This window comes from Anolis carolinensis, chromosome 1, assembly GCF_035594765.1.
Source record: "Anolis carolinensis isolate JA03-04 chromosome 1, rAnoCar3.1.pri, whole genome shotgun sequence".
Taxonomy (NCBI): Eukaryota; Metazoa; Chordata; class Lepidosauria; order Squamata; family Dactyloidae; genus Anolis; species Anolis carolinensis.
Window position 1 is genome coordinate 46,226,961 of NC_085841.1, and position 22,115 is coordinate 46,249,075.

General features: G+C 36.3%; 1 protein-coding gene across 1 annotated transcript in view; it reads right to left on the reverse strand.

The window, feature by feature from the left end:
• Positions 1 to 1,333: 1,333 nt before the first annotated feature.
• dnah8 (dynein axonemal heavy chain 8) overlaps positions 1,334 to 22,115 on the reverse strand; it is a 171,759-nt gene continuing 150,977 nt past the window's right edge. Inside the window, exons 79-90 of the mRNA XM_062973653.1 lie at positions 21,852 to 22,054; positions 19,757 to 19,830; positions 19,049 to 19,201; positions 17,733 to 17,888; positions 16,818 to 16,934; positions 15,228 to 15,329; positions 11,679 to 11,839; positions 9,685 to 9,841; positions 5,462 to 5,614; positions 5,184 to 5,373; positions 3,432 to 3,553; positions 1,334 to 1,999 (exon numbers count right to left, since the gene is read on the reverse strand). Coding sequence (XP_062829723.1) covers positions 1,712 to 1,999; positions 3,432 to 3,553; positions 5,184 to 5,373; positions 5,462 to 5,614; positions 9,685 to 9,841; positions 11,679 to 11,839; positions 15,228 to 15,329; positions 16,818 to 16,934; positions 17,733 to 17,888; positions 19,049 to 19,201; positions 19,757 to 19,830; positions 21,852 to 22,054 — 1,876 coding nt within the window. The 3' untranslated portion in view covers positions 1,334 to 1,711. The remainder of the gene's footprint in view (positions 2,000 to 3,431; positions 3,554 to 5,183; positions 5,374 to 5,461; positions 5,615 to 9,684; positions 9,842 to 11,678; positions 11,840 to 15,227; positions 15,330 to 16,817; positions 16,935 to 17,732; positions 17,889 to 19,048; positions 19,202 to 19,756; positions 19,831 to 21,851; positions 22,055 to 22,115) is intronic.

Sequence of the window (22,115 nt, forward strand, 5' to 3'; positions counted from 1 at the left end):
AAGCAAAACAAACCCAATATGTATTGGCTAACCAACCCAAGAACATGGCCAAAATAACTCAAAAGCAAGTAAAAAGGATGTACAGTAGAGTCTCACTTATCCAACATAAATGGGCCAGCAGAACATTGGATAAGTGAATATGTTGGATAATAAGGAGAGATTAAGAAAAAGCCTATTAAACATCAAAATAGGTTATGATTTTACAAATTAAGCACCAAAACATCATGTTATACAACAAATTTGACAGAAAAAGTAGTTCATTACACAATAATGCTATGTAGTAATTACTGTATTTAAGAATTTAGCACCAAAATATTACAATGCACTGAAAACATTGACTACAAAAATGCATTGGATAATCCAGAACGTTGGATAAGTGAGACTCTACTGTACCTATAAATCTTCCCTCCACACTTTTCATTTCTGAAACACATCTGGAAGCTTTTAAAACATTTTTCAGTCTAAAACCTAAAAAAATGATTTCCAGATGTATTCCTGTATGTTGACCTTAGATTACATATAATTTAAGCTAGTGTTTTATTTATTTACAGTATTTATATTCCGCCCTTCTCACCCCGAAGGGGACTCAGGGCGGATCACATTATAACACACATAGGGCAAACATTCAATGCCCATAAACACATCAAACAGAGACTGACTGAGTTTTGTTCTGTCAGGGCTGCACAGCAGGTTAACCGTCAGCTACAAAAGATCTTGCTGACTGGAAGGTTGGCAGTTCAAACTGTGGGCGGGGTGAGTCCCCGCCATCAGCCCAGCTTCTGCCAACCTAGCAGTTTGAAAACAGCATTGTGAGTAAATAGGTACCGCTTTAGCAAGGAGGCAAAAGACGTCCCTGAAAAACATGCCAGTGGTTTGATCAGGAAGGCGTCCATGAATTACAAAGCTCCTCAGCATGGAAGAATGGAACAACAGCACTTCCCCATGGCTGAGTCGAGCACAGCCTCCAGATGCTGGAGATGGCAAAAAGAGTGAAGCCTTATGTACTGTTCTGTCTTTGTCAATTGTATAACAGCATTGAATGTTTGCCATATATGTACCTGTAATCTGCTCAGAGTCCCCTCGGAGAGATAGAGTGGAATATAAATAAAGTGTATTAATATATTTTTATTATTTTTCCACTTCAGATAAGTGATTATATTTTCTTTAATCTGATTATACTTGCTTAAGAATAAGTACATTTCTGAAAGTGGTTCATGATTTCACTTATTCTTTTAAAAAATCAAAAATCCACAGATATGCAATTTACAGCTTTGTATTATTTTAAAGTTTATATCCTTTTTATCACTGACAAGTAACCTTATTCACAAAGCAGTTAAAATAGAGAATTTTTATTTAAGTGTATATAATTCTAATTACAATCTAATTACAATTACAATCACAATGACTGGAACACTATGTCGAAATACCTGAGCATAACTAATAACTAGTTAGTTCACCTGTTTAAGAGCCTTTGTTTAAAAAATTGGAAAGAAGGAAAAAAGACCAGCATTCAAAATACGATTTTTTTTTGGCACAGAAGATGTAATGCACCTTACAGTCGAGACAATAACCAAAGTTAGAAATTATAAAATCAGTAAGTGGGAAGAGAACATTTAATTGTAATGAAGAAAAATCAATTTATTCTCATTTTAAAAATGTATATTCTCATACTCTAGTGAGGCTGTTTTGGTCATATTCCAAAGACCACAATTTACTTGATATCACATAGGAGGGCCACACCTCTCAAGATCCAGTGATCTGGTGATACAGTTGTCCTCAGGTAGATTGCTGTAATATAGGTCAAATCAGTTCTCCTTGGCTTCTTGTAAATAGGACAAACATAGAGTTTAGGGTCTCTGGGACTGGTTGTATTAATTGCAAATATATGCACAACAGGGAGCAACGTGAAAAGAATCTTCGCTGTCGATTCGGTGAGTTTATTATTACGTCTATCCCATCCAGCTCCATCCAAGTATAATCCATAAATATATACCCCTTCCTGTGTGGAAAGAATGGATGTTTATTATGCATAGAAAAGTGTCTGCTTTGAAATTACAACATGACTTGTTTGACTTAGTCCATTCAATATAAGTTAGAGTATAATCAGCAAAGCTTGAAACAATAAAGAAATTTTGTCTATAAAATTTCTGAAACAGCATAAAGTTGTAATGAAAAATATTCATATATATTCAAGTGGTGCTGAACTTTAATATTGCCCCCATTTTATAGGTTTTAGTTTTTAACACGATCGGTTCCTTCTCCTCCCCCGCTCATCTCTATTTTACTCATGGACTTTACTCAGAGTTTTGCACTAATCACCCTCTGTACATAGCAATTGATATCTTGGTTTTAATAATTGTCATGTTATGTTGTTTTATAACTATGTTATTATATTGTGTTTTCAATTTATGGACTGTTTTTCTTATGTAAGCCACCCCGAGTCCCTCCGGGGAGATGGAGGCGGGGTACAAGAATAAAGTTGTTGTTGTTATATTGAGTTCACCAAAAAAGTACAATAATTAATTTTCAACAGACCTCTATCTTGAGAAACAGAATGAGACAGAAAGAAAGAGATTGATCTAGAGATTATAGAATTAAGTACATAGGAACTGATTGATGGGTGAACCCAAAACCCACAGTTATGTTTACATGTTTCCCAAGCATTGCCTAACTTAGGGAACTACAGAAGCAAGTGATATACCAAGAAAGATGCATTAGTGTAGTTTTAAGATGCTGTTCTCTGGAAGAGCATCAGATAGGCCATAGAATAATGTGAATTATATGTGCTATAGAAAACCCCCATCGAGTCTTCCTCAATGCAGCAGCAAAACCTCCGTTACCATCCCTTTGCTACCTTTGGTGCCGGGGGGGCGGGTGGGTTGAATGTGGATACATGGGGATATTAGGATATTTATTCCACTATTAAAATTATATGTTTTAATTCTCTCTTCATAATTTATTTCATGAGCATCTTAAAAGTACCTAGAATGAATGAAATCTTTAAGTAGCACTACAATTAATGCCAGAAGTGATTAGCTACAAAAACATTTCCAAGCTTCTTGAAGTAGATAGTTACTATTATAGTTGCAACTTTAATAAGTATCTCTATTTTCCCTGTTTCTCAAATGTAATTAAAATGTTTACTTTTTAAAAGAAACTTCTGAATGCTATATGCATTAGCAACCTAACACTCGCAACGGAACAGAAGACTGAAGCATAGCATGGAGCAGTGTTTAGTGAGGACATACAACCTGTAACTATAAATGTTACTAAATCAGTAGAGTTGTATATATTTTTAAAAGATTGAAATAATCTTTTAGGAATTTACATCCGTATCATAATTTATTTTTGTTACTATGGAAATAAATTAATTTTAATAACTAATTATTTTGTAGCTAGTTAATTCTAAGCTCTGAGTATGTTATACATACAACAGGAGCGGCTGTGATTTCTTCTTTAACTTGTTTCAAGATATCATTATGTATAGTAACGGTGTCCAGTGCCCATCCTTTGTGTGCTCGAGTCACTTCTTGTCTCATAGCTGTTAAAAACCCTGTGAAATAATTGAACAAAGCAATTTTAATACAAATTTTCCTATTATCCATCTTCAAACACCATCCATGAAATAAAAGGCATGCCAAAATTCTCAGCAGAAAATTATTAAGAAGGTACAAGAAAAAAAATAAGCAACACAGAACTATAAAGTTCAGCAATGGTTGCTGAATAGTTACTTAATCATAGCAGCACCGACCACCTAAGGAAAAACTGGAAATTATAATGAGCTTAAATCTATGAAAAGCCTCAGTACCATAGAACCTATATATTGATTAGGCTGTCATAGAAAAATACTCTGGATGTCTTTGATATTTAGAGAACAACATTTCTTTACACAGTTTAAACTTGTAGATGGCAAACTTTTCTTTACAGAAGGAGTATAAATCAGTAAAAAGCTTTAAGAATAAGATGGTATTCATCAATTTACTATAATAAACAGAAGTGCTACTTTTATTGAAACTTGTAAGACAACTCCATCTAGTCCAACTCTATACAGGAATTAAACACTGAAGGTAGCAAATGATGAGTTGCTAAATTTGGCTTGAATGTCCCTGAGCAATACTCTGTACTACATTTTAGCACCCCTTAAAACCCACCCAAATCTGGAAAAAATTCCATTTCCCATTATTTGCCAGGGTGAACAATATATTCTACTGATTTTTAAAAAGAAACAATAACGGAAATTGTGCCATGGAAATATTTACAAGAGAGAAAGAATACAATCCAGATACAATTCTGACTGACAAACAGAGTGACAGATCCTAAAGGTCATCACACTAATCTGAATAATGGTTGGTTGCCTTCAAGTCATTTCTGATTTCTAGTGATCCTCAGGTGAGCCTCTCATAGGGTTTTCCTGGCTAGTCTTGCTCAGAGAGGTTTTTTTTTCCTGAGGATGAAGTAGTATGATTTGCCTAAGGTCATCCTGTGGTTTTCTATATCTGAGCAGTGGTTGGATCCTAATATCTAGAGCTGTAGCCCAATGCTTAAACTGCTACAACATTTAAATAACTGAACCTCCTTTCATTCAATCAAAGCCATGTGGAATCACTTAAAAGATCATCCAGTCCAAGCTAATATAGGAATCCACTAGCAAAATACCCTGCAAAGGGGTCATATAACTTCTGTTTAAAAATCTCAAATGAAAGAGAGACCAGCATATTTTAAGATAGTTTATGTATTGTCAAACAACTTTTACTGCCTGGTAAGATTTGTCTATACAATTTCTTCCCCAGGAACTGTGAACAAGTACCATAATTTACATACATTGTATCATAAATATGTATTTTTTGTTATGGAATTGAAAAAGATCACCTCTGTAAATTTGATTCATGGGCCCTAGATTACTTTAAAGCAACTAGATCTTGAATTATCTTGAAAGCTAACCAGGATCAGTCCAGGTTAGTCCTCAGATGGGAGACCATTAACAAATGAGATGTTGTAGGTTATACTTCAGAGGAAGTAACTGGCAAACAAGTCTAGGTTTTGCTTGCCTGAACTAGATAGGTGACTTTAAGGCATGTATAGTTTGACCTTGGCTAACTTCTATAAAAGGTTAACTATGACATCATCATTCAGATTGTAGTTATAAAACAATTTACAGTTATATTGACCTTTCTAATACATACCCTGAGGATTAAAGAATCCAGTCATCCAAAATACATGTGGCCTGCCTTCAAATATCCAGATGCGAAACTGACTATTTCTTTCAAGAAGTTCAGTAAACCAAAATCCTAGGGTGGATGAATCCCAAGACACACGCTTCCAAAGTTGAGGAATACGAGCATCATACATGTTATCAAGTGCATCTCTTAAATTCTGAACAAATAAAAAACAAAATATGGACTTGAGTTGGGATAAGTTAGTTTCAAAATAAATGGTTTCACATAATAATGTGTTTGGTTACCTCGCTCATAATAATAGTTCCTTCTATGGCTAGCTTGAGGTCACTGAGACTGGTTCGGACAATTTTAATAACCTTTTGCATTCTGTCAATTTCTTGGCGAAGAAAGATGTTCATAGAATTAAGATGCCCCATTTTAATCAGGCGAGCTTTCACCTAAAAATTAAATGCAAGAGAATCAGTGAGAGTGAGTCAAGCAATAAGTCATATAGAATTGCACTGATAAAACAATTTTATTTTGCACTCAACCTTAAAAGTACCAAGATGTTTGTTTTTGCAAAGTCCTCTCACTTCCTGCTAAGAGTAAGGCAAGATACTTTATAGTCTTAACAGCAGTGATGAGTCGTCTACCACTGATCATGGTTTGGGAACAACATCCAAGTGCTCATCTCCGAGCACCAGCTGGGAATTGTGACAGAAACATTGACTTCAGATTTGTTCCTGGAAAAAAAGTGCTGGTTCTGGTGTATAAAGCCCCAAACAGCAGAAAACCTGAGTACTTAAAAGAGTGCTTCTCTCAGAGAAACCTGGGAGAGCACTGAAAGCTTCTAGATAAGTGCTTCTCTGCATCCTCCATCTCATAAGTGTTTTGTGAGAACTGCAGAAATTGCTTTCTTAGGTGCTATGTGTAAAGTAGGCTTGTTTATCACGAATATGCTTGTTTATTGTGGGTGCCTTTCACTGGCAGGGAAACCCATTTTATTCATACAGGTATTTGTTCTATAGAGCTCATTTCTTTTTCTGGAGCTCTGTGCTTTTATTTCTTAATGATTTTTGTACTGGTTGCTAACTTGACATGCACACATTTAATTTTTAGACAATTTTATATTGTTTGCCATGTTAATTATTAATTGCAGTTTTTACTATTGTTTTCTGACTTTGACATATTTTATGGAAAAGTGAGATACAAATGTAATAAATAAAATAACCTCTCTGTGTTACTTGCATATCAATTTAAGATTAATGTCCCTAAGAAAACGTTTGCACACACAAGTGACTTTTAGTGAATAAAACCATTAGTCCATCTACCTGAATATTTTTATACTGACTTTCAATGACTGCAACATCCCAAGCAAACCTGTTTCCTTCTGCTGCTAATATTTATCTCTATGGATATAAGAAGTTGAACCTGGGACCTTCTTCTTGTAAAATATGAGTGTCACCCCACAGTGCATCTTCACTACAGAGAAATGCAGAGGTGCATATGCAGTTTACAATTGTATGATCCTTCTAGATGTTACCCTGATAATGCTAAAAGCAGAAATATAACTCAAATTGTTCATGCATGTCAGTACTGATTGTAGTATCTAAAAGATACCTCAAAACCAATTGAATACTGCTAAACCTGCTATCTAAAATTAAAAACCTCATCTTAAATCTCATATCTTTTAGGAAATTTCCAAACTAGGTAAAATAACTGAGGAATGAGGGCTTTCTATACATCTGCTTCATCTACAGCTGGTCCAGAGCAGCAATAGTTCATACTGGCCTAGCCATGCACTCCATGTCTGACCATACTGACAACAGGTCAAAGTCAACATGGCCTAGTCAGGTTGAAACTAGTGCTACCCCACTGGACTATCACCATTGCCATTGCCACTACTGGACAGCCACAGAACTCTGTGAGAGCTCCTGGCCATTGAAGGCACCCAGCAAAGGTGTATGTGTAATGAGCAAAAAGAAGGTGTACCTTCAATGGTCAGGAGCTCTCTAGAGTTCTGTGGCCATTTCAAAATGATGATGGGCATGGCATGGATCTAATCTATCTCCCTTTCCCTGCACTGATGAGTGCAGGGAAAGGGGGACTGTGTTGCTGGCCCATGTGGACAAAGCCAGTCTGCAGTCCACACTCTGCTCAGAGTGCAGGGCTGCTCCAGAGATTTGGCCAAATCTAGTTAGTTTGTCAGTCTCATAATCTGAAGGTCATGAGTTTGGAGCCCCAGTGGCTCAGTGTGTTAAAGCACCGAGCTGCTGAACTTGCAGACCAAAAGGTCCCAGGTTCAAATCCCGGGAGCAGAGTGAGCGCCCGCTGTTAGCTCCAGCTTCTGCCAACCTAGCAGTTTGAAAACATGCAAATGTGAGTAGATCAATAGGTACCGCTCTGGCGGGAAGGTAACAGCGCTCCATACAGTCATGCCAGCCACATGACCTTGGAGGTGTCTATGGACAACACCATCTCTTCGGCTTAGAAATGGAGATGAGCACCAACCCCCAGAGTCAGACATGACTGGACTTAATGTCAGGGGAAACCTTTACCTTTACCTTTAGTTAGCGGAATAGAATGCAGTTATTCTATTTTTATAATTTACTTAAGATCTGCAAGAAGATTATTGTCAATGAATGTAAATGAGAAATAAATACTGCAGGTTATGTGAACTAGGATAGAATTGTAGGTGCTTCACTTAATAAATTATGGATTGTTTTTAGAAAGGAGGAGTTACAACTTTAATAAATACTATTTTATATTACTTCTAGACTAATATTTCAACTTGCTTTTCTTTACCCTTGAAGCACCCATTTTATTTTTAAATGGCAAGCAATACAGATGTGTCCGTGTTTGCAGCATCTTGACTATAAAAGAGAGGGAATTATTCACTAATACACAGAGTTGTCTGAAGTTATTATAATCTGGGGATTTCTATGACCTTTGATGTGATATATGGATTCAAGGGAGCCATTCTCATTGGTAATAGATTATCTAATAATTTTCCTTAAGGTACAACCTTTAGATATACATCTAGCGAGATTCCTTTTCTAATATCATTTAAAACCTTTATTTATCCCTTCATGCAGGTCTGAAGTTTCACTATAGCAGAATATTTAACAGTAAACTAAAACAAAAAGGGCAAATCTCAACCCCCAAAAAACTAGAGCTGCATATGCCTTGTTTTGGGTGACTGATGGAACTGATAAGGAAACATAAATAAATAAATGCAGTTAGTCAGAATGAGGACAAATCTGATTTGATTTCACGATATTTGATTTCATCATATTGCATAACTTTATAGCAATCCCTGTTTCCCTGGGATCATCTGAGAAAAAAGTTTTCCAAAATTTAATTACCTAGAGTTAGATTTCTCTGAGTGGTTCATATTCATGATCTTTACATATTCACTGCTTTAAGGGATATGTGGCAACTATGAAGGTCTCCTGCAGCCCTCACTTACTGGGCAGTGGCTGCTGTGATTGACACAGGTTTGTTCCCCTCTTGAGCAGAAAGCAACTGGTTCATGTTCCCACCCACCCCTTTTGTGATTAATCGGCAGTGCAAGGAGGAGTTGTGACACGGATTCTGTTTATGACTATTGACAAGAAAATTGATCACAGGAGGTGGTAGAAATGTTACTCAGCTGCATCCCATCTCTCATAATGTCTGATTAGTGGGGATTGATGGACTCAAGCCAACAGACATTATGTAGTTATGTAACTACAGTGGTTACATAGGTAAGTAGCTGATAAATAATTCCAGCTATTCTTTTTAATAAAATGGACTCAGTGTCACTGATTTGGAAAAGAAGCATCTATGAATAAGGAGTCATGAATTCCAAAAACATTAAACACAACGGCTTCATGAAACATTCCCTCTCTTAATGTGTTCAACTTTACATATCAGGCATGAAAATTCAGGTCAACCATAAGAATGTTATCCCAGATCTAATATTCTACTTTTTAAAAACAGGAAAAAATACTGAAGGGCATAAACTCATTGCTTTTTTAAAAATAATTTCAGAAGCGCCTTGAGAACATACTGCAAGTCACCTCTGGTGTGAGATAATTGCCCATCTATAGAGATGTTGTCCAGGGGATGCCCGGATGTGTTACTGAGAGGCTTCTCTCATGTCCTTGCAAGCTAAAGCCGACAGACAGAAGTTCACCCCATCTCATGGATTTGAACAGTAACCTTCAGGTCAACAACCCACCCTTCAGGTCAGCAATTCAGCTGGCACAAGGGTTTAACCCATTGTGCCACTGCATCTCCCAAAGTCATTGCTGAAACACAGCACACAAATCCTTGGGAGTTAGCACACAACACCTGGCAACCAGGGGAGTAGCCCCCAGTTCTGGTGAAGATATTGTGAGGTATAGGAATGTTTAGTCACCACATACTTGCATTCAATATCTTCTCATAAGGTTGACTGAAAGCATTACCTAAAACCCCCCAACTTAAATAAGATTGTAATGGACACACTGCAGAACTCAGAATCAAGACTGTTTTGATCACTCACTTCATGGGGTATATAATCAGGAGGCAGCTTCTCAAGCATATCTTCAGCTAACCGATATACAATAGCTTCTCGAGTTTCTCCTACTCCACCTCCACTTTCCTTTGGCTGAATATTGGTAATTGTATTCAAGACATCTGCAGCTGTATTGCTTTGATACCTAAGTGGAATTTAAAATAACGCTACCTCAGAATTTATGAGAACAATAAATTTCCAGATAAAATGTGTACACACTGAAAAGTCAAGTTCAGACCATATTATATTAGGACTAGGAAGGTCTACATTATTCAATGCCCAGAATCTGAGCTTTTTCTGTATGCCAAAAGGCTCCTCCAATCTGACACTGCAGGAGAAGAGAGGAAAATTGTTTCATTTTTATTTAATGGATCAATTCAGTGAAAGTCTTATATTTCTTTCTTAGGAATATTTCCATTTTTCAATGGTTTCTAGAAGCAACAGTTTATTTTTCTTCACTTTTTCTTGGGTTCTACACCAAGAGAAGTTTAAAGCTCTCCCGGTGTGTATGAAAAGGGCAGGAGGGGAGTGTGTGAACTCAAAGCCGTGCTAAGCCATGAAATAGTACATCATGGCAAGTTTAAGGTTCACATATTATTTTTTCTATATCCAAATGTAAGCTTTTTGTTCTGCTTAACTTCCATAAAATCAGGAATTGTGGAATGCAGTACTCCTAATTTATAAAGCAATATAGAAAAAGGTGGGTGCAGGGAAGAAACCTACATTGTTTTCTAACATTTCAAATTGGTAATCATGATATTACTGTTTCTGCACAAATTCGAGCTGTTAAAGGATTCTTGAGAACAGTAACTGGCATACTGCAGATAGACTACATACTTTTTCAATGACTTCTATATCTTAGGGCTGCTTTTCACATTACTTTGGAAAGTCATAATATACATGAAAACAATTAAATGTCAGAAAGATGATACGTGGTGTAATAAAACACTAAATGTCAAAGCTACAATATAAGTATCTCTCCAGGAGTAAATTTTCAGATATGAACATCCTCACTGAGAAGACACTTTTGTCTACTAAACAGAATCTAAAAATTAGATTATGTTCCTCTATCTACAAGTTATAAAATGTGGAAAAAATCTATGCATGTTAAAGTTTCAAAAACAGTGGGCAAATGTCATATTTTAGAATCAAATGTTTAAAACCTATTAACAATGCAAATGAAACATCTCATACATTTTTAGCAATTATGGAAATGCTAAACTATGAGTATCTTGCAAATAACATGATTCATATAAAATAAAATATAATGATGATTAATTATATTTTACAATAGATCATGCAGTACTTGAAGCATGAAATAGCAAACAACCTGCTCTGTGTGTTTAAGGCTAAAAACGGATACAATAAAAAGAGCATTTAAAACAAAATTGTTTTTCAGGTAAGACTGAAGTCTATCATTAAACCATCAGGAGCCACATGAGAACTAACAAAATAATACCCATAGTTTGCAATCTGTTTAATCAAAGTTCAGCTTGTAAAAATGTCAGGCAAAGCACTTGGAATAATAGGATGAGATCAGAAGTGCTACTGAAATTAACCTCCAGAATTTTGGAAAGCATTTCTTTATTTATAGCCTAATCAAATTTTGAAAATTACACTTTAGAAGTCAAGAGTGTTGTGGAAGTCTTCAATTCTCTATGCTGTGACACATTCAATTCGACTGCACTTGTCTAACTCCAGATAAGCTTATATAGCATTGCAGCATCAACCTTTAAACAGTTTAGAAAAGCCTTTTCAAATGCAAAGCTTAGAAAAATTATGTCTTGCAAATACAATTCCTTGCCTTCTTTAATCTTGCGAGTAACCATGCTTTCTGACATTCTAGAGATTGTCCCTAGATGATGATTAAAAAGTAACTTTTGAAAGGTCTACTCAATTGTTTTAATATAACATAGTTATTCATATGTAAAGCCAAAGGGAACTTCTGAAGTCCTGAAGAATTTTGTCTGTGCTAGACTTACGTGATATCTGCATTAGGATGAAGACCAAAGACTTCTGGGCTGTCCATAGCAGGGAGAGTTGAAATGTAATCATGGTACTGTTCCAGAGTTTTACACACTGGGATTTTATAACCAGTGTAAAAGCAAAATGTGTTTTCAAACATTTTCTCACTGAACCAGACCTGTACAAAGCAAAGTGGAGGAAGCATGTCTATGTTTGGAATCACACACAAATCAAAAATTCACAAACAACTTTATTAAGTAGTCTCTTGGTTAAGAACTGCTCATTGAAATCCAGTGAAGATGAAAGCAAGCAGCAATTCTATGGTGAAAAAGAGCCAAAACTATTCCATCAATATACATCAATTATCTAAATTTTATTATTCAAATTATTTAAATGCACAAATCTTACTCATTATAACACATTTTAATTAGTAGAAATTGTGACCATTTAGATCATTTTGGGAGAAATTATTCCTAAACAGAAATAATTATTCTTTTGGATAAAAGGGACATGTACTAGAAATGAAAAGGGGAGAAAGCACCAAAGTGGAATTCAAACAATAACCAACACATGTGGGGAAAAGGTCCAAAAGGCTAAAGTGCAAAATGTGTTCAAGCTTGCCAGAGAGAATAAAAAGGGGTTCTTTGGTTATGTCAGTAGAAAAAGGAAGAACAAGGAAACAGTAGGGCTTCTGCATGGAGAAGATGGTGAAACGCTAACAGGGGATAGGGAAAAGGCAAAGCTGCTCAACACCTTCTTTTCCTCAGTCTTCTCCCAAAAGGAGGTTGATTTCCAACCTGAGCAATATGGAGCAGATGAGGTAATAGGGGAAATGCAACACAAAATAGGTAAAGAACTAGTCTAGGAGTACCTGGTTACTCTAAATGAATTCAAGTCTCCATAGTCAGATGAACTACATTCAAGAGGTTTGAAGGAACTAGCAAAAGTAATTTCAGAACCACTTGCAATAATCTTTAAGAATTCTTGAAGAAAAGGAGAAATCCCAGCAGACTGGAGAAGGGCAAATGTTGTCTTCAAGGAGGGGAAAAAGGAGGACCCATACAATTATCAAGGCAGCCTGACATCAATACCAGAAAAGATACTGGAGTAGATTATTAGTAGAGGCAATATGTAACCACTTAGAAAAGAATGCTGTGATTACTAAAAATCAACATGGATTTCTCAAAAACAAGTTATGTCAGACTAATTTTATCTCTTTTTTCATAGGAGCCCCTGATGGCGTAATGGGTTAAAGCCGTGTGGCTTGAAGGTTGGGTTGCTGACCTGAAGGCTGCCAGGTTCGAATCCCACCCGGAGAGAGCGCGGATGAGCTTCCTCTATCAGCTCCAGCTCCATGCGGGGACATGAGAGAAGCCTCCCACAAGGATGTAAAAACATCAAAACATCCGGGCGTCCCCTGGGCAATATCCTAGCAGACAGCCAATTCTCTCACACCAGAAGCGACTTGAAGGGACTTGCAGTTTCTCAAGTCGCTCCTGACACAGAAAAAAAAATCTCTTTTTTCAATAGAGTTACAAGCTTGTTAAATTTAAGGAATGCTGTAGATGTAGCATATCTTGATTTCAATAAGATCTTTGATAAGGTTGCAAACAAACTAGTAAAATGTGAACTAGACAATACTACTGTTAGAGCAGTGCTTCTCAACCTGTGGGTCCCCTGATGTTTTGGCTTTCAACTCCCAGAAATCCTAACAACTGGTAAACTGGCTGGGATTTCTGGGAGTTGTAGGCCAAAACACCTGGAGACCCACAGGTTGAGAACCACTATGTTAGAGGAATTTGTAAACGGTTAAATTACCAAACTCAAAAGGTGCTCACCAATGGCTCCTCTTTATCCTGGAAAGAAGTGACTAGTGGGGTGCCACAGGGTTCTGTCCTGGGCCCAGTACTGTTCAACATCTTTATTGATGGCTTAGATGAAGATTTAGAGGGCATGTTTATCAAGCTTGCAGATGACACCAAGTTGGAAGGGATGGCTAATACTCCAGAAGACAGGATAAGAATTCAAAATGTCCTCGACAGATTTGAGAGCTGGGCCAAAACTAACAAAATAAATTTCAACAAGGCCAAATGTAGGATATGGGGTCATAGGGTATCCTATAAAGTAACAGAATACTAAGTTTCAACTGAAAGGAGGATTTGTTTTATCTTGTTTTGTTTTGGAAGAATTACTGGAACAATGACAACTTGTTAGTAAATTCTAGACAGATACTAAAGTTAGCATATGAGTATTTTTATCAGGATTGTAGTAGAACCTGAATGCGCAGTTCATATTACACACACAGGATTATAAACAATCATGCACTAAAAGCATGTAGAGAAATATTTTTACTCTACTTGAAACAGTGCTCTTGTACTGGGACCAGAATGTCCAGATGCAGAATTCAGTATTCAGAACCTTAGAAATGTGCTTAATATGCCTAAAAAGAGCAGCAATTTCAGGTGTTACAATCATTATGTTGCATTAAAGAATCTTAATCTCAATAGATTTTGATTCCATGAGGCATATTTCTGAAAACAAAAATGAAAACAGTAACCTTCTCTGGTATACCTTGGTGAGGGGTGGCAGGTGACTGTGATGCCCACTTTGCCCAATCAGTTTTGGCAGAAAGTAAATTTAATATGGCAAGAAATAATGTTTGTGCATTTTATAGTTCTTCTGTCCTCTTACTGGCATTACTAGACCTGAAAAACATTTGACATAAAGTCCTATTTCAAGCCAGCCAAAGAAACAGGTATAGGACAGCAGAACTGACAGGTTTCCCTGACTCACAGTGGAGGCCATCAAATTATGTGCCATATTTTCCTCAGAGACAAGAAGGCAGGCACTATATTTGGCAAGATCAGAGCTGACTTAAATGGCAGATTTGCGATTTTTAAAAATTACTCTGACAGTCGAATTCATTGCAGGGTGAAGAGTAAAAAGACATAGGAATTACACTATGTAACACGATTTTTGTTCCTGGGTCATAAATGTTATTTCCTAATTTGATTCTGTCATAAAAACATGAAAAAGGTTTTTTAAATTGCAAAACCTTTGTTTTTGTGGTCTTCACAAATGATTAAAATGGCATATTGGTTGCTTTTTCCTTAGTCCTGCAAGAACTGGGTGATTTTTCTAAAGATCTCTCTTTTTTTACTGAATTTTTAACATTTCCCCCTGCAGGTTCATTACAGATAAATGAAAGATAAAGAGAAAAAATTGTCAAAACCTAACAGCTACAATCGAAAAGGATGAAGTAGTAATGGTGGAGAAAGAGGAGGTGTCAGAGGAGGGTTTTGTTTATGTTTTGTCACATTCTCTTATTCTTGCAAAGACATTAAGAATATGCTTATAATAACCACCAGTGATTCTGTGTCTGTACTGGGAAGAACAATGGCAACAATAAAAGAAAGGAGCAAAGAATTTCCTGAAAAGAACTAGTCGGTCACATAACTTCTGTCACTTTCTGGCAATTACAAGGACATCTCTGTGTGGGTGAGCTTCTCCTTTGCAAAGCTCAAAGAGCATTTAGGGTTAAAAGTTGTTTTATCACATTTTCTTACCCTTGCAAAGCAATTAAGAAGGCGCTTATCATAATCATCAGTGACTCTGCCTCCATACTGTACTTCTCCAATCATGTATCGTACTGTGCTCCATGATATTCCCTAGAGGAAGTTTTACAAAATATTTTTAATGATCATTTATTCATTTATAATCTTTTATAAATAAAAACACATCATTTAAATTTATAAGGAATAAAACTAAAACAACATACTACCAGATTGCCCACAAACTTAAAAGTTTAAGTTCTGAGGATCACGTTACATTTGAAAAGTTGCCTGTTAGGTTCAGCAAACATTTGTGGACTTGTACAATTCTGATCTATTGTCTAGATATCTAAATTGTAAATTGCAGAGAAAACAGAGAATTGCCCTAGACTAAAAAATGAATAAAAGCAATCCCATTTGTTTTCTTGGGGGAAATGACAATTAATGTTCTTTTATTCCAAATTATTTGACTATGTTTCTCATATGCATTTCACAAGCATTCTTTTGGCAGTGTGATTGTAAATTATTAGTTCCATGTGATACTCCAATACAATGGAGATTATGATAATATAGTTCATTGAATGTTTGCCATATATGTATGTTCTGTGATCCGCCCTGAGTCCCCTTCAGGTTAAGAAGGGCAGAATATAAATGCTGTAAATATAAATATAAATATTATTCTTTATGCACAAACAACAACAACATTGTTGTTGTTTATTTCTATCAGGCAATTAGTGTACATGATGTACACGAATGAAGACATAGGAATCATAAACGGTTTTATACTTTGATGGATGTGTTTTTTTCCTGTGTCTGCATGGCATTGATTTTTTGCTGAATTTTGTAAGCTGTTTTGAGTCCCCTCTGGAGTGAGAAAGGTGGGGTAGAAACAAAGTAAATAAATAAATAAATAATAAAATAATAGAGTTGGAAAAGACCACATGGCCATCTAGTCCAACCTCCTGCTATGCAGGAAAGCACAATCAAAGTATCCCTAACAAATAGCCATCCAGCCTCTTTTCAAAAGTTTCCAAGGAAGGAGATTCCACTACACTCCAAGGCAGAGTTCCACTGTTGAACGGCTCTTACAGTCAGGAAGTTCTTCCTAATGTTCAGATTTAATCTCCTTTCCTGTAATTTGAACCCATTGCTCCTAGTTCTAGTTTCAAGGGCAGCAGAAAATAAGCCTGCTCCCTCTTCCTTATGACACCCTTTCACATATTGATACATGGTTATAAATGAAGGAGTTACTGAATACCATTTTTCAGGCTACTGCTCAGCTGTATATTTTTGGCTTCTAGCTCTATATACCACAACATGTGGACAACTTCTAAAAGGATGCCCAAGCAAAGAAACCTGCTATGCATTATCTCTGCTTGAGGAAATAGGAGTCCTCCTTGGTCCATAAATCTGCTACTTCAGAGAACGGGGAATATGAGTTTATAGTTAGGAAAAATTGGCAACCAGCTAGGATTTCATCCAAGCCTTTGATGAATTTGTGGCTCTACAGCTTTTGGAAGCCAACTTTATAAGCCCTTGAAGCTTCTGCCTTAGCCTACTTTCACCAACATCTTTAAATGCAATGAAAATATAATGCAAGCTCACTTTCTTGATGTCACATTCATCCAAATGATTCTGTACAAACTGAACACTAGCTGTGAAGTCCGCCGAGTTGAATTCATAAGGAATATTCCAGCCCAATGGACCAAATTTTCTTCTTTCCTTAATTAAGAAAGGAAAAAAATCAGGATTATTTCTTCAGATGCCTTTATTTGGTTTGCTTTCCAATTAATTATTGCACTTCATTTAACATCTTCCAGTACTGATATTTCAAGTTAATACTGCTTTTAAATCAAAATAGATCAATATAAACATCGCAATGTGGATTTTAATGTTGAATTACAGTTCTGTAGATTTACCCATGGACAGGACTAGATTACTGATAAATTTTGAAAAAATTAATTATGAATTATATGAGTACATCCAAAAGCTCCAATACATTAGAAAAAGGAGAAAGAATCTCAAGGTACACTTTACGTGGAAAACGAAAAATTGCATAGTGTGATAATTGCAAAGCACATTCAGATACTAGCTCAAGAGCTTTGGGGCAACTTAATTACTGATATTTCTTTATAAATGAGACACTATATGAGAAGCTATATGCCTGACTCCCCCCCCCCCAAATATGCCAACCTTCTTGTTTAAATAGAAATTAGCATTTTTGCAGCATTATTGAGCTATGAGTCTACTGTGACTTGAAAAATGGAGGAACAAAGACAAAATAAATTATCTGTAATTGTAGAAGGAATAATACCAATAGATTATTGCTAATTTTTTGGCTTCTAATCATGGCATCAGAAGGATTAATGTTTGAAACAAAATGAATGTAAAACTTTTACCTTGAGTTATAAATATAAAACTTTTTTGCTCAAAAACTATTTTCCAGAGTTATGTTTTCATACATCCTTGCTTGAAGATCATATTAGGCATAAAACTCAATGAATAGTTTGTTTCTAATACCTGAACAGTTGAGTGCAGAAACGCTACTGTATAAAGAAGAGGTTTCCACATAGGCATATTGCTGACATCAAGTAAGTCTTGATTTATGCTAGAAAATGTTCTTTTCAAACCTGCTCGGACACCTTGTGGTGGTTCATTGGTGAATTTTATTGAAGTCTGATATATAAAATAGGGAAAAAAAAGATTTATTTAATATGAATTTAAAACAGTCAGTTAAAATTATGTCATTTGTACAAAGCCAGAGTTCAATGCAAATACATAAATAAAATGCTGTCCTATCAACAATTATACAAAGAAAAAAGGCAAACAATGTGCAACATTTACATGATTGCATATGATTGAAAATCAGAATAGTATTACTACAATCCCATAGGATCGACACACTTGTAATTTATTTTTAATATACTGTTCCAAATAGGATAATTTTATAATATACAGTATGTGTATGTGGCAGGGAGAGGGGTGGAATGGGAGATTGATACTGACTAGGATTGATCATTCTGGGAAATGAACCGATCTACCACCATTACTTCTTGTCAGCTGATCAAGGCAAGAGATCCAAGTTCCAATATGCTTCATCTTTTTTTGTCTTCAATACCTCCTTCAGTTTTATTAGATAGCATTGAAAAGTACATACATGAAAGCAAGGTTTCTTAAACATTTTCTACTTGTGATCCCTTTCTGTCTGAGATTTTATTTTGTGACCCCAGGTATATAGATATGTACAGTATATACCCCAGGTGTGTGTGTGTATGTATGTATATATATGTATAGTTATAGTTGTTATAGTTATATATACATATATGTGTGTGTGTGTGTGTGTATTTATAATAAATACTAAACATTTATGGATTATAAATCAGCATTTGCAAGGCTGGCTAAACAGGCTGATTTTCATTTTTGTGGAGTACGGTGGAAGCATTTTCTGCACAGTCCACTACATACACTGCATGTTGTTGCTAATAGATTTGAGTAAATGTTTAAAAGCCACTAGGTGGCATTCAGAAACCTTTTCCTGTTGTCAAATATTCGTGACCCCAACACTGAGTTAAGGGGACCCCATTTGGGACTCACAGTTTAAGAAATAGTAAATTAAAGCCAATCATATCCAGGTTTAAAGTTGAACGGTTTAACATGTTTTTAGTGTTAATAGTATAATTCCATTTTAATGTTCAAAACATAACTATGTGTTAATTATATTGTACTTGTTTAATTTGTAATCTGCCTTTTGTCCCAGTTTTCCAAAAATAATTGGGTATAAAGAAGATGACAATGATGAAGAAGACAGTAAAGATGATATATCTAAGTTAACCAACCTGCAGCAAAGTAATAGGAAACTTATCGTGTGGCTCAGTGGTTATCCAAACACGGAAGCTTTCATCAGGTATCTCAGCAGTAAGAATTATTTCCAAAAGTTCTTCCATGAACTCTAGACCTAAATGGCAATTCTGAAGCAACACCCAACCACCCTGCATCCAAAATAATTGATTAACAAAATGCATAGTTTCCAGTATATTGCAATTGACTAACAACTATGATAGGATATGAAGACTTGACTGTTTCCTATGGTTATAATGAGGATTCAAATATATGCAAGGAAAAAATACGGATTTTTATTAAAATGAAACAATTAGGTTCAAATAAGTGAATACAGTTGTGCTGCCATCTTGTGGTAGTTATAAAAAGGTTAGGCAGGACTTTGCAGGTTTTGGTCAAAGGATTTTTTGGAAGAAAAAACAATTTCTAAAAACAATGAGATAATTTTCTTCTAGGCCTGATTCAGCAATACTGTCATTTTACTTTCGCTTCTTTAAAGTTACTGTAATACACTAGTCCTGTAAACATTAATCTGAAGTAAACTACAATGATAAAATTCTTTAAAAAATCAAATTAAAAAAAACATAATCAATGAGTCTCTCTTTTAAATGCAAAACCTGAATGACATTGAGTGGAAAGGCATACAATAGGGGTGTGTGCAGTAGAAATACATTTTAAAAAGCATTTTGTCAAGGCTGTATATGTACCTGCGTCATTGACATCTGAACTAGTTTGCGTGCATGAACTTCTTGTCCTTGGCCCATGGATATAGCTCTGTTTTCTACAAAGAACAAAATGGCGATGAGTGTATACAATTATATAAATGTGCTTTCTTCATTAATTCAGTTTTCAGGTCACAGATTGAAGTTAGTCATTACTGAAGAATCCTTTATGTTTTTCTCACATTTTCAAGTACCCTTTATATATATCTCCCAGGATTTATCTTTTTATTATTATTTGTGACACCTTCCTTTTCCTACAAATCAGCCACATCCATCTATTTGGATTTTCTTATGTTCTGAAGGTGTGGATTGCCATGCCCAAAAGCCCAAAGAGTACTGTGGCCCTTTACAGATTATAGTTAGTCTTCAACATCTGTAGGGATTAAAGGAGGACTCAGACTCACACAAATGTGGAAAACCTGCATTATCTTTGGTACTCCCTTGGGAGTAGTAAGGGGCAGTGAGGAGAGAAAAGGTGCTCCCACCATCACTATGGCTCACAGTGGACTCATCTTTCCTGCCTCTTTCTTCACCTGTCTCCTTCTATGCTTCTCTGTCCCACAACCAGGGAGAACATGCAGACACTGGACGCAGCTAGCCATCACCATCTGTCTTTGGAAGGAGCAAGAAGAAAAGAATGGTGCTTCCCTTCACTCTTCCCAATAGCAGATTGATGATTGAATTCAAATAAAAAGGCACCAAGAGTGAATGGGCAGGCACAGATACATGAGGAGGCAGCGGTCAGCGGAAGAGGGAGAAAAGAGACTCCACTCCTCTGCCACTCATTGCCGCAGCCATCCTCCTGGCCTCTACACCAGTGGTTCTCAACCTTGGATCCCCAGATGTTTTTGGCCTTCAGCTTCCAGAAATCCTAACAGCTGGTAAACTGGCTGAGATTTCTTTCTGGGAGTTGTAGGCCAAAAACATCTGGGGAACCATAAGCTATTCTATACCTAGAGCCCCCACATAAACCCTAGTTATGGGAGAGAGACAGGGAGGGAAAGCAGATATCCTGAGGACCAAGGTGAAAGAGGAGGGAGAGAAAGGGGTTCCATTCCCTTCCTGCCCATTATGACCTCCCCATTGATTGGACAAGTCCACAGAGCAGTCAGCTTTGGAGGTGGTTGTTAGAAGGAGGTGTGGTGATTCATGATGCCCCTTGCAATTGAATCCCAAGGCTATTTATGCACACAGCAGCCTCAGCTTGGGGAGAGCAGAAGCTTTGGAGGAGCAGTGGGGAACTTGCAAATGATCAAATCTGTGGTTATCAAACCCACAAACATGGGGAGCTAACTGTAATTTCATTATAGCATTTTTGATGACTATAATACACTTCATCAGAATATTTTCTCTTATGCCTCTATTTACTGGATGCTAATGAAGACTTAATGAAGTAATAGTAAAGGTAAAGGTTTCCCCTTGACATTCCCCTCTGGGGGGTGGTGCTCATCTCCATTTCTAAGCCAAAGAGCTGACATTGTCCGTAGAGGCCTCCTAGGTCATGTGGTCGGCATGACTAATTGGCGCACCGTTACCTTCCCACCTATTGATTTACTCACACTTGCATGTTTTTGAACTGCTAGGTTGGCAAAAGCTGGGGCTAACAATGGGAGCTCACCCCTTCCCGCGGATTTGAACTGCAGACCTTCTGGTTAGCGAGTTCTTCAGTTTAGCAGTTTAATCTGTTGTGCCACCAGTTGGGCCCCAGTGAAGTAATAAAGAAAGAAATTTCTGACTTTTAAAAAGCCTTTCTTCTTTCATGAGATGTGTCTTCACAGCCTTAGACTTAATGTTATTTTTGAAAGATATTTTTCAAATTGATTGATTTAATTTAAAATTATAAAGCATGTTTTCTTTTAATGGCCAAAAATACCATTTTGATCATTGAAAGATTGAACAATTAGTGCTTAACCTTAATCTGTAAACCTGAAATTCAAACCAGTGGCACTGGAAAGGTTAAATACAAAATTCAAGCCTATATAATTCAAGAACATCAGTTAGTTCAAACGAATTTTTTTTTTAGTAAAGCAGTTTTTTTTACAATTAAGTTATTTCAAAGAATAAAATGTTATAATTATACCCAATTTAAGTTTCCTGGCCAATGCCTCAATCTGGATAGTTGGGTCAGATCCCATCGATAAGAAACAAATGAGAGGTGTTCGTTTATCACTTTCTTCCCAAGTTTTCTCTAAGTTTAAAATGACTGGTTCTGTATATTTCTCACTCAATGAATCTGCAATATACTTCCTAGCTTGAGAAAGTGTGCGATCTGGACACCAAGACCTATAAAGAAACATAACACATGGGTCTAAAGTAGAATATTTCCATCTATAATGATTTCAAG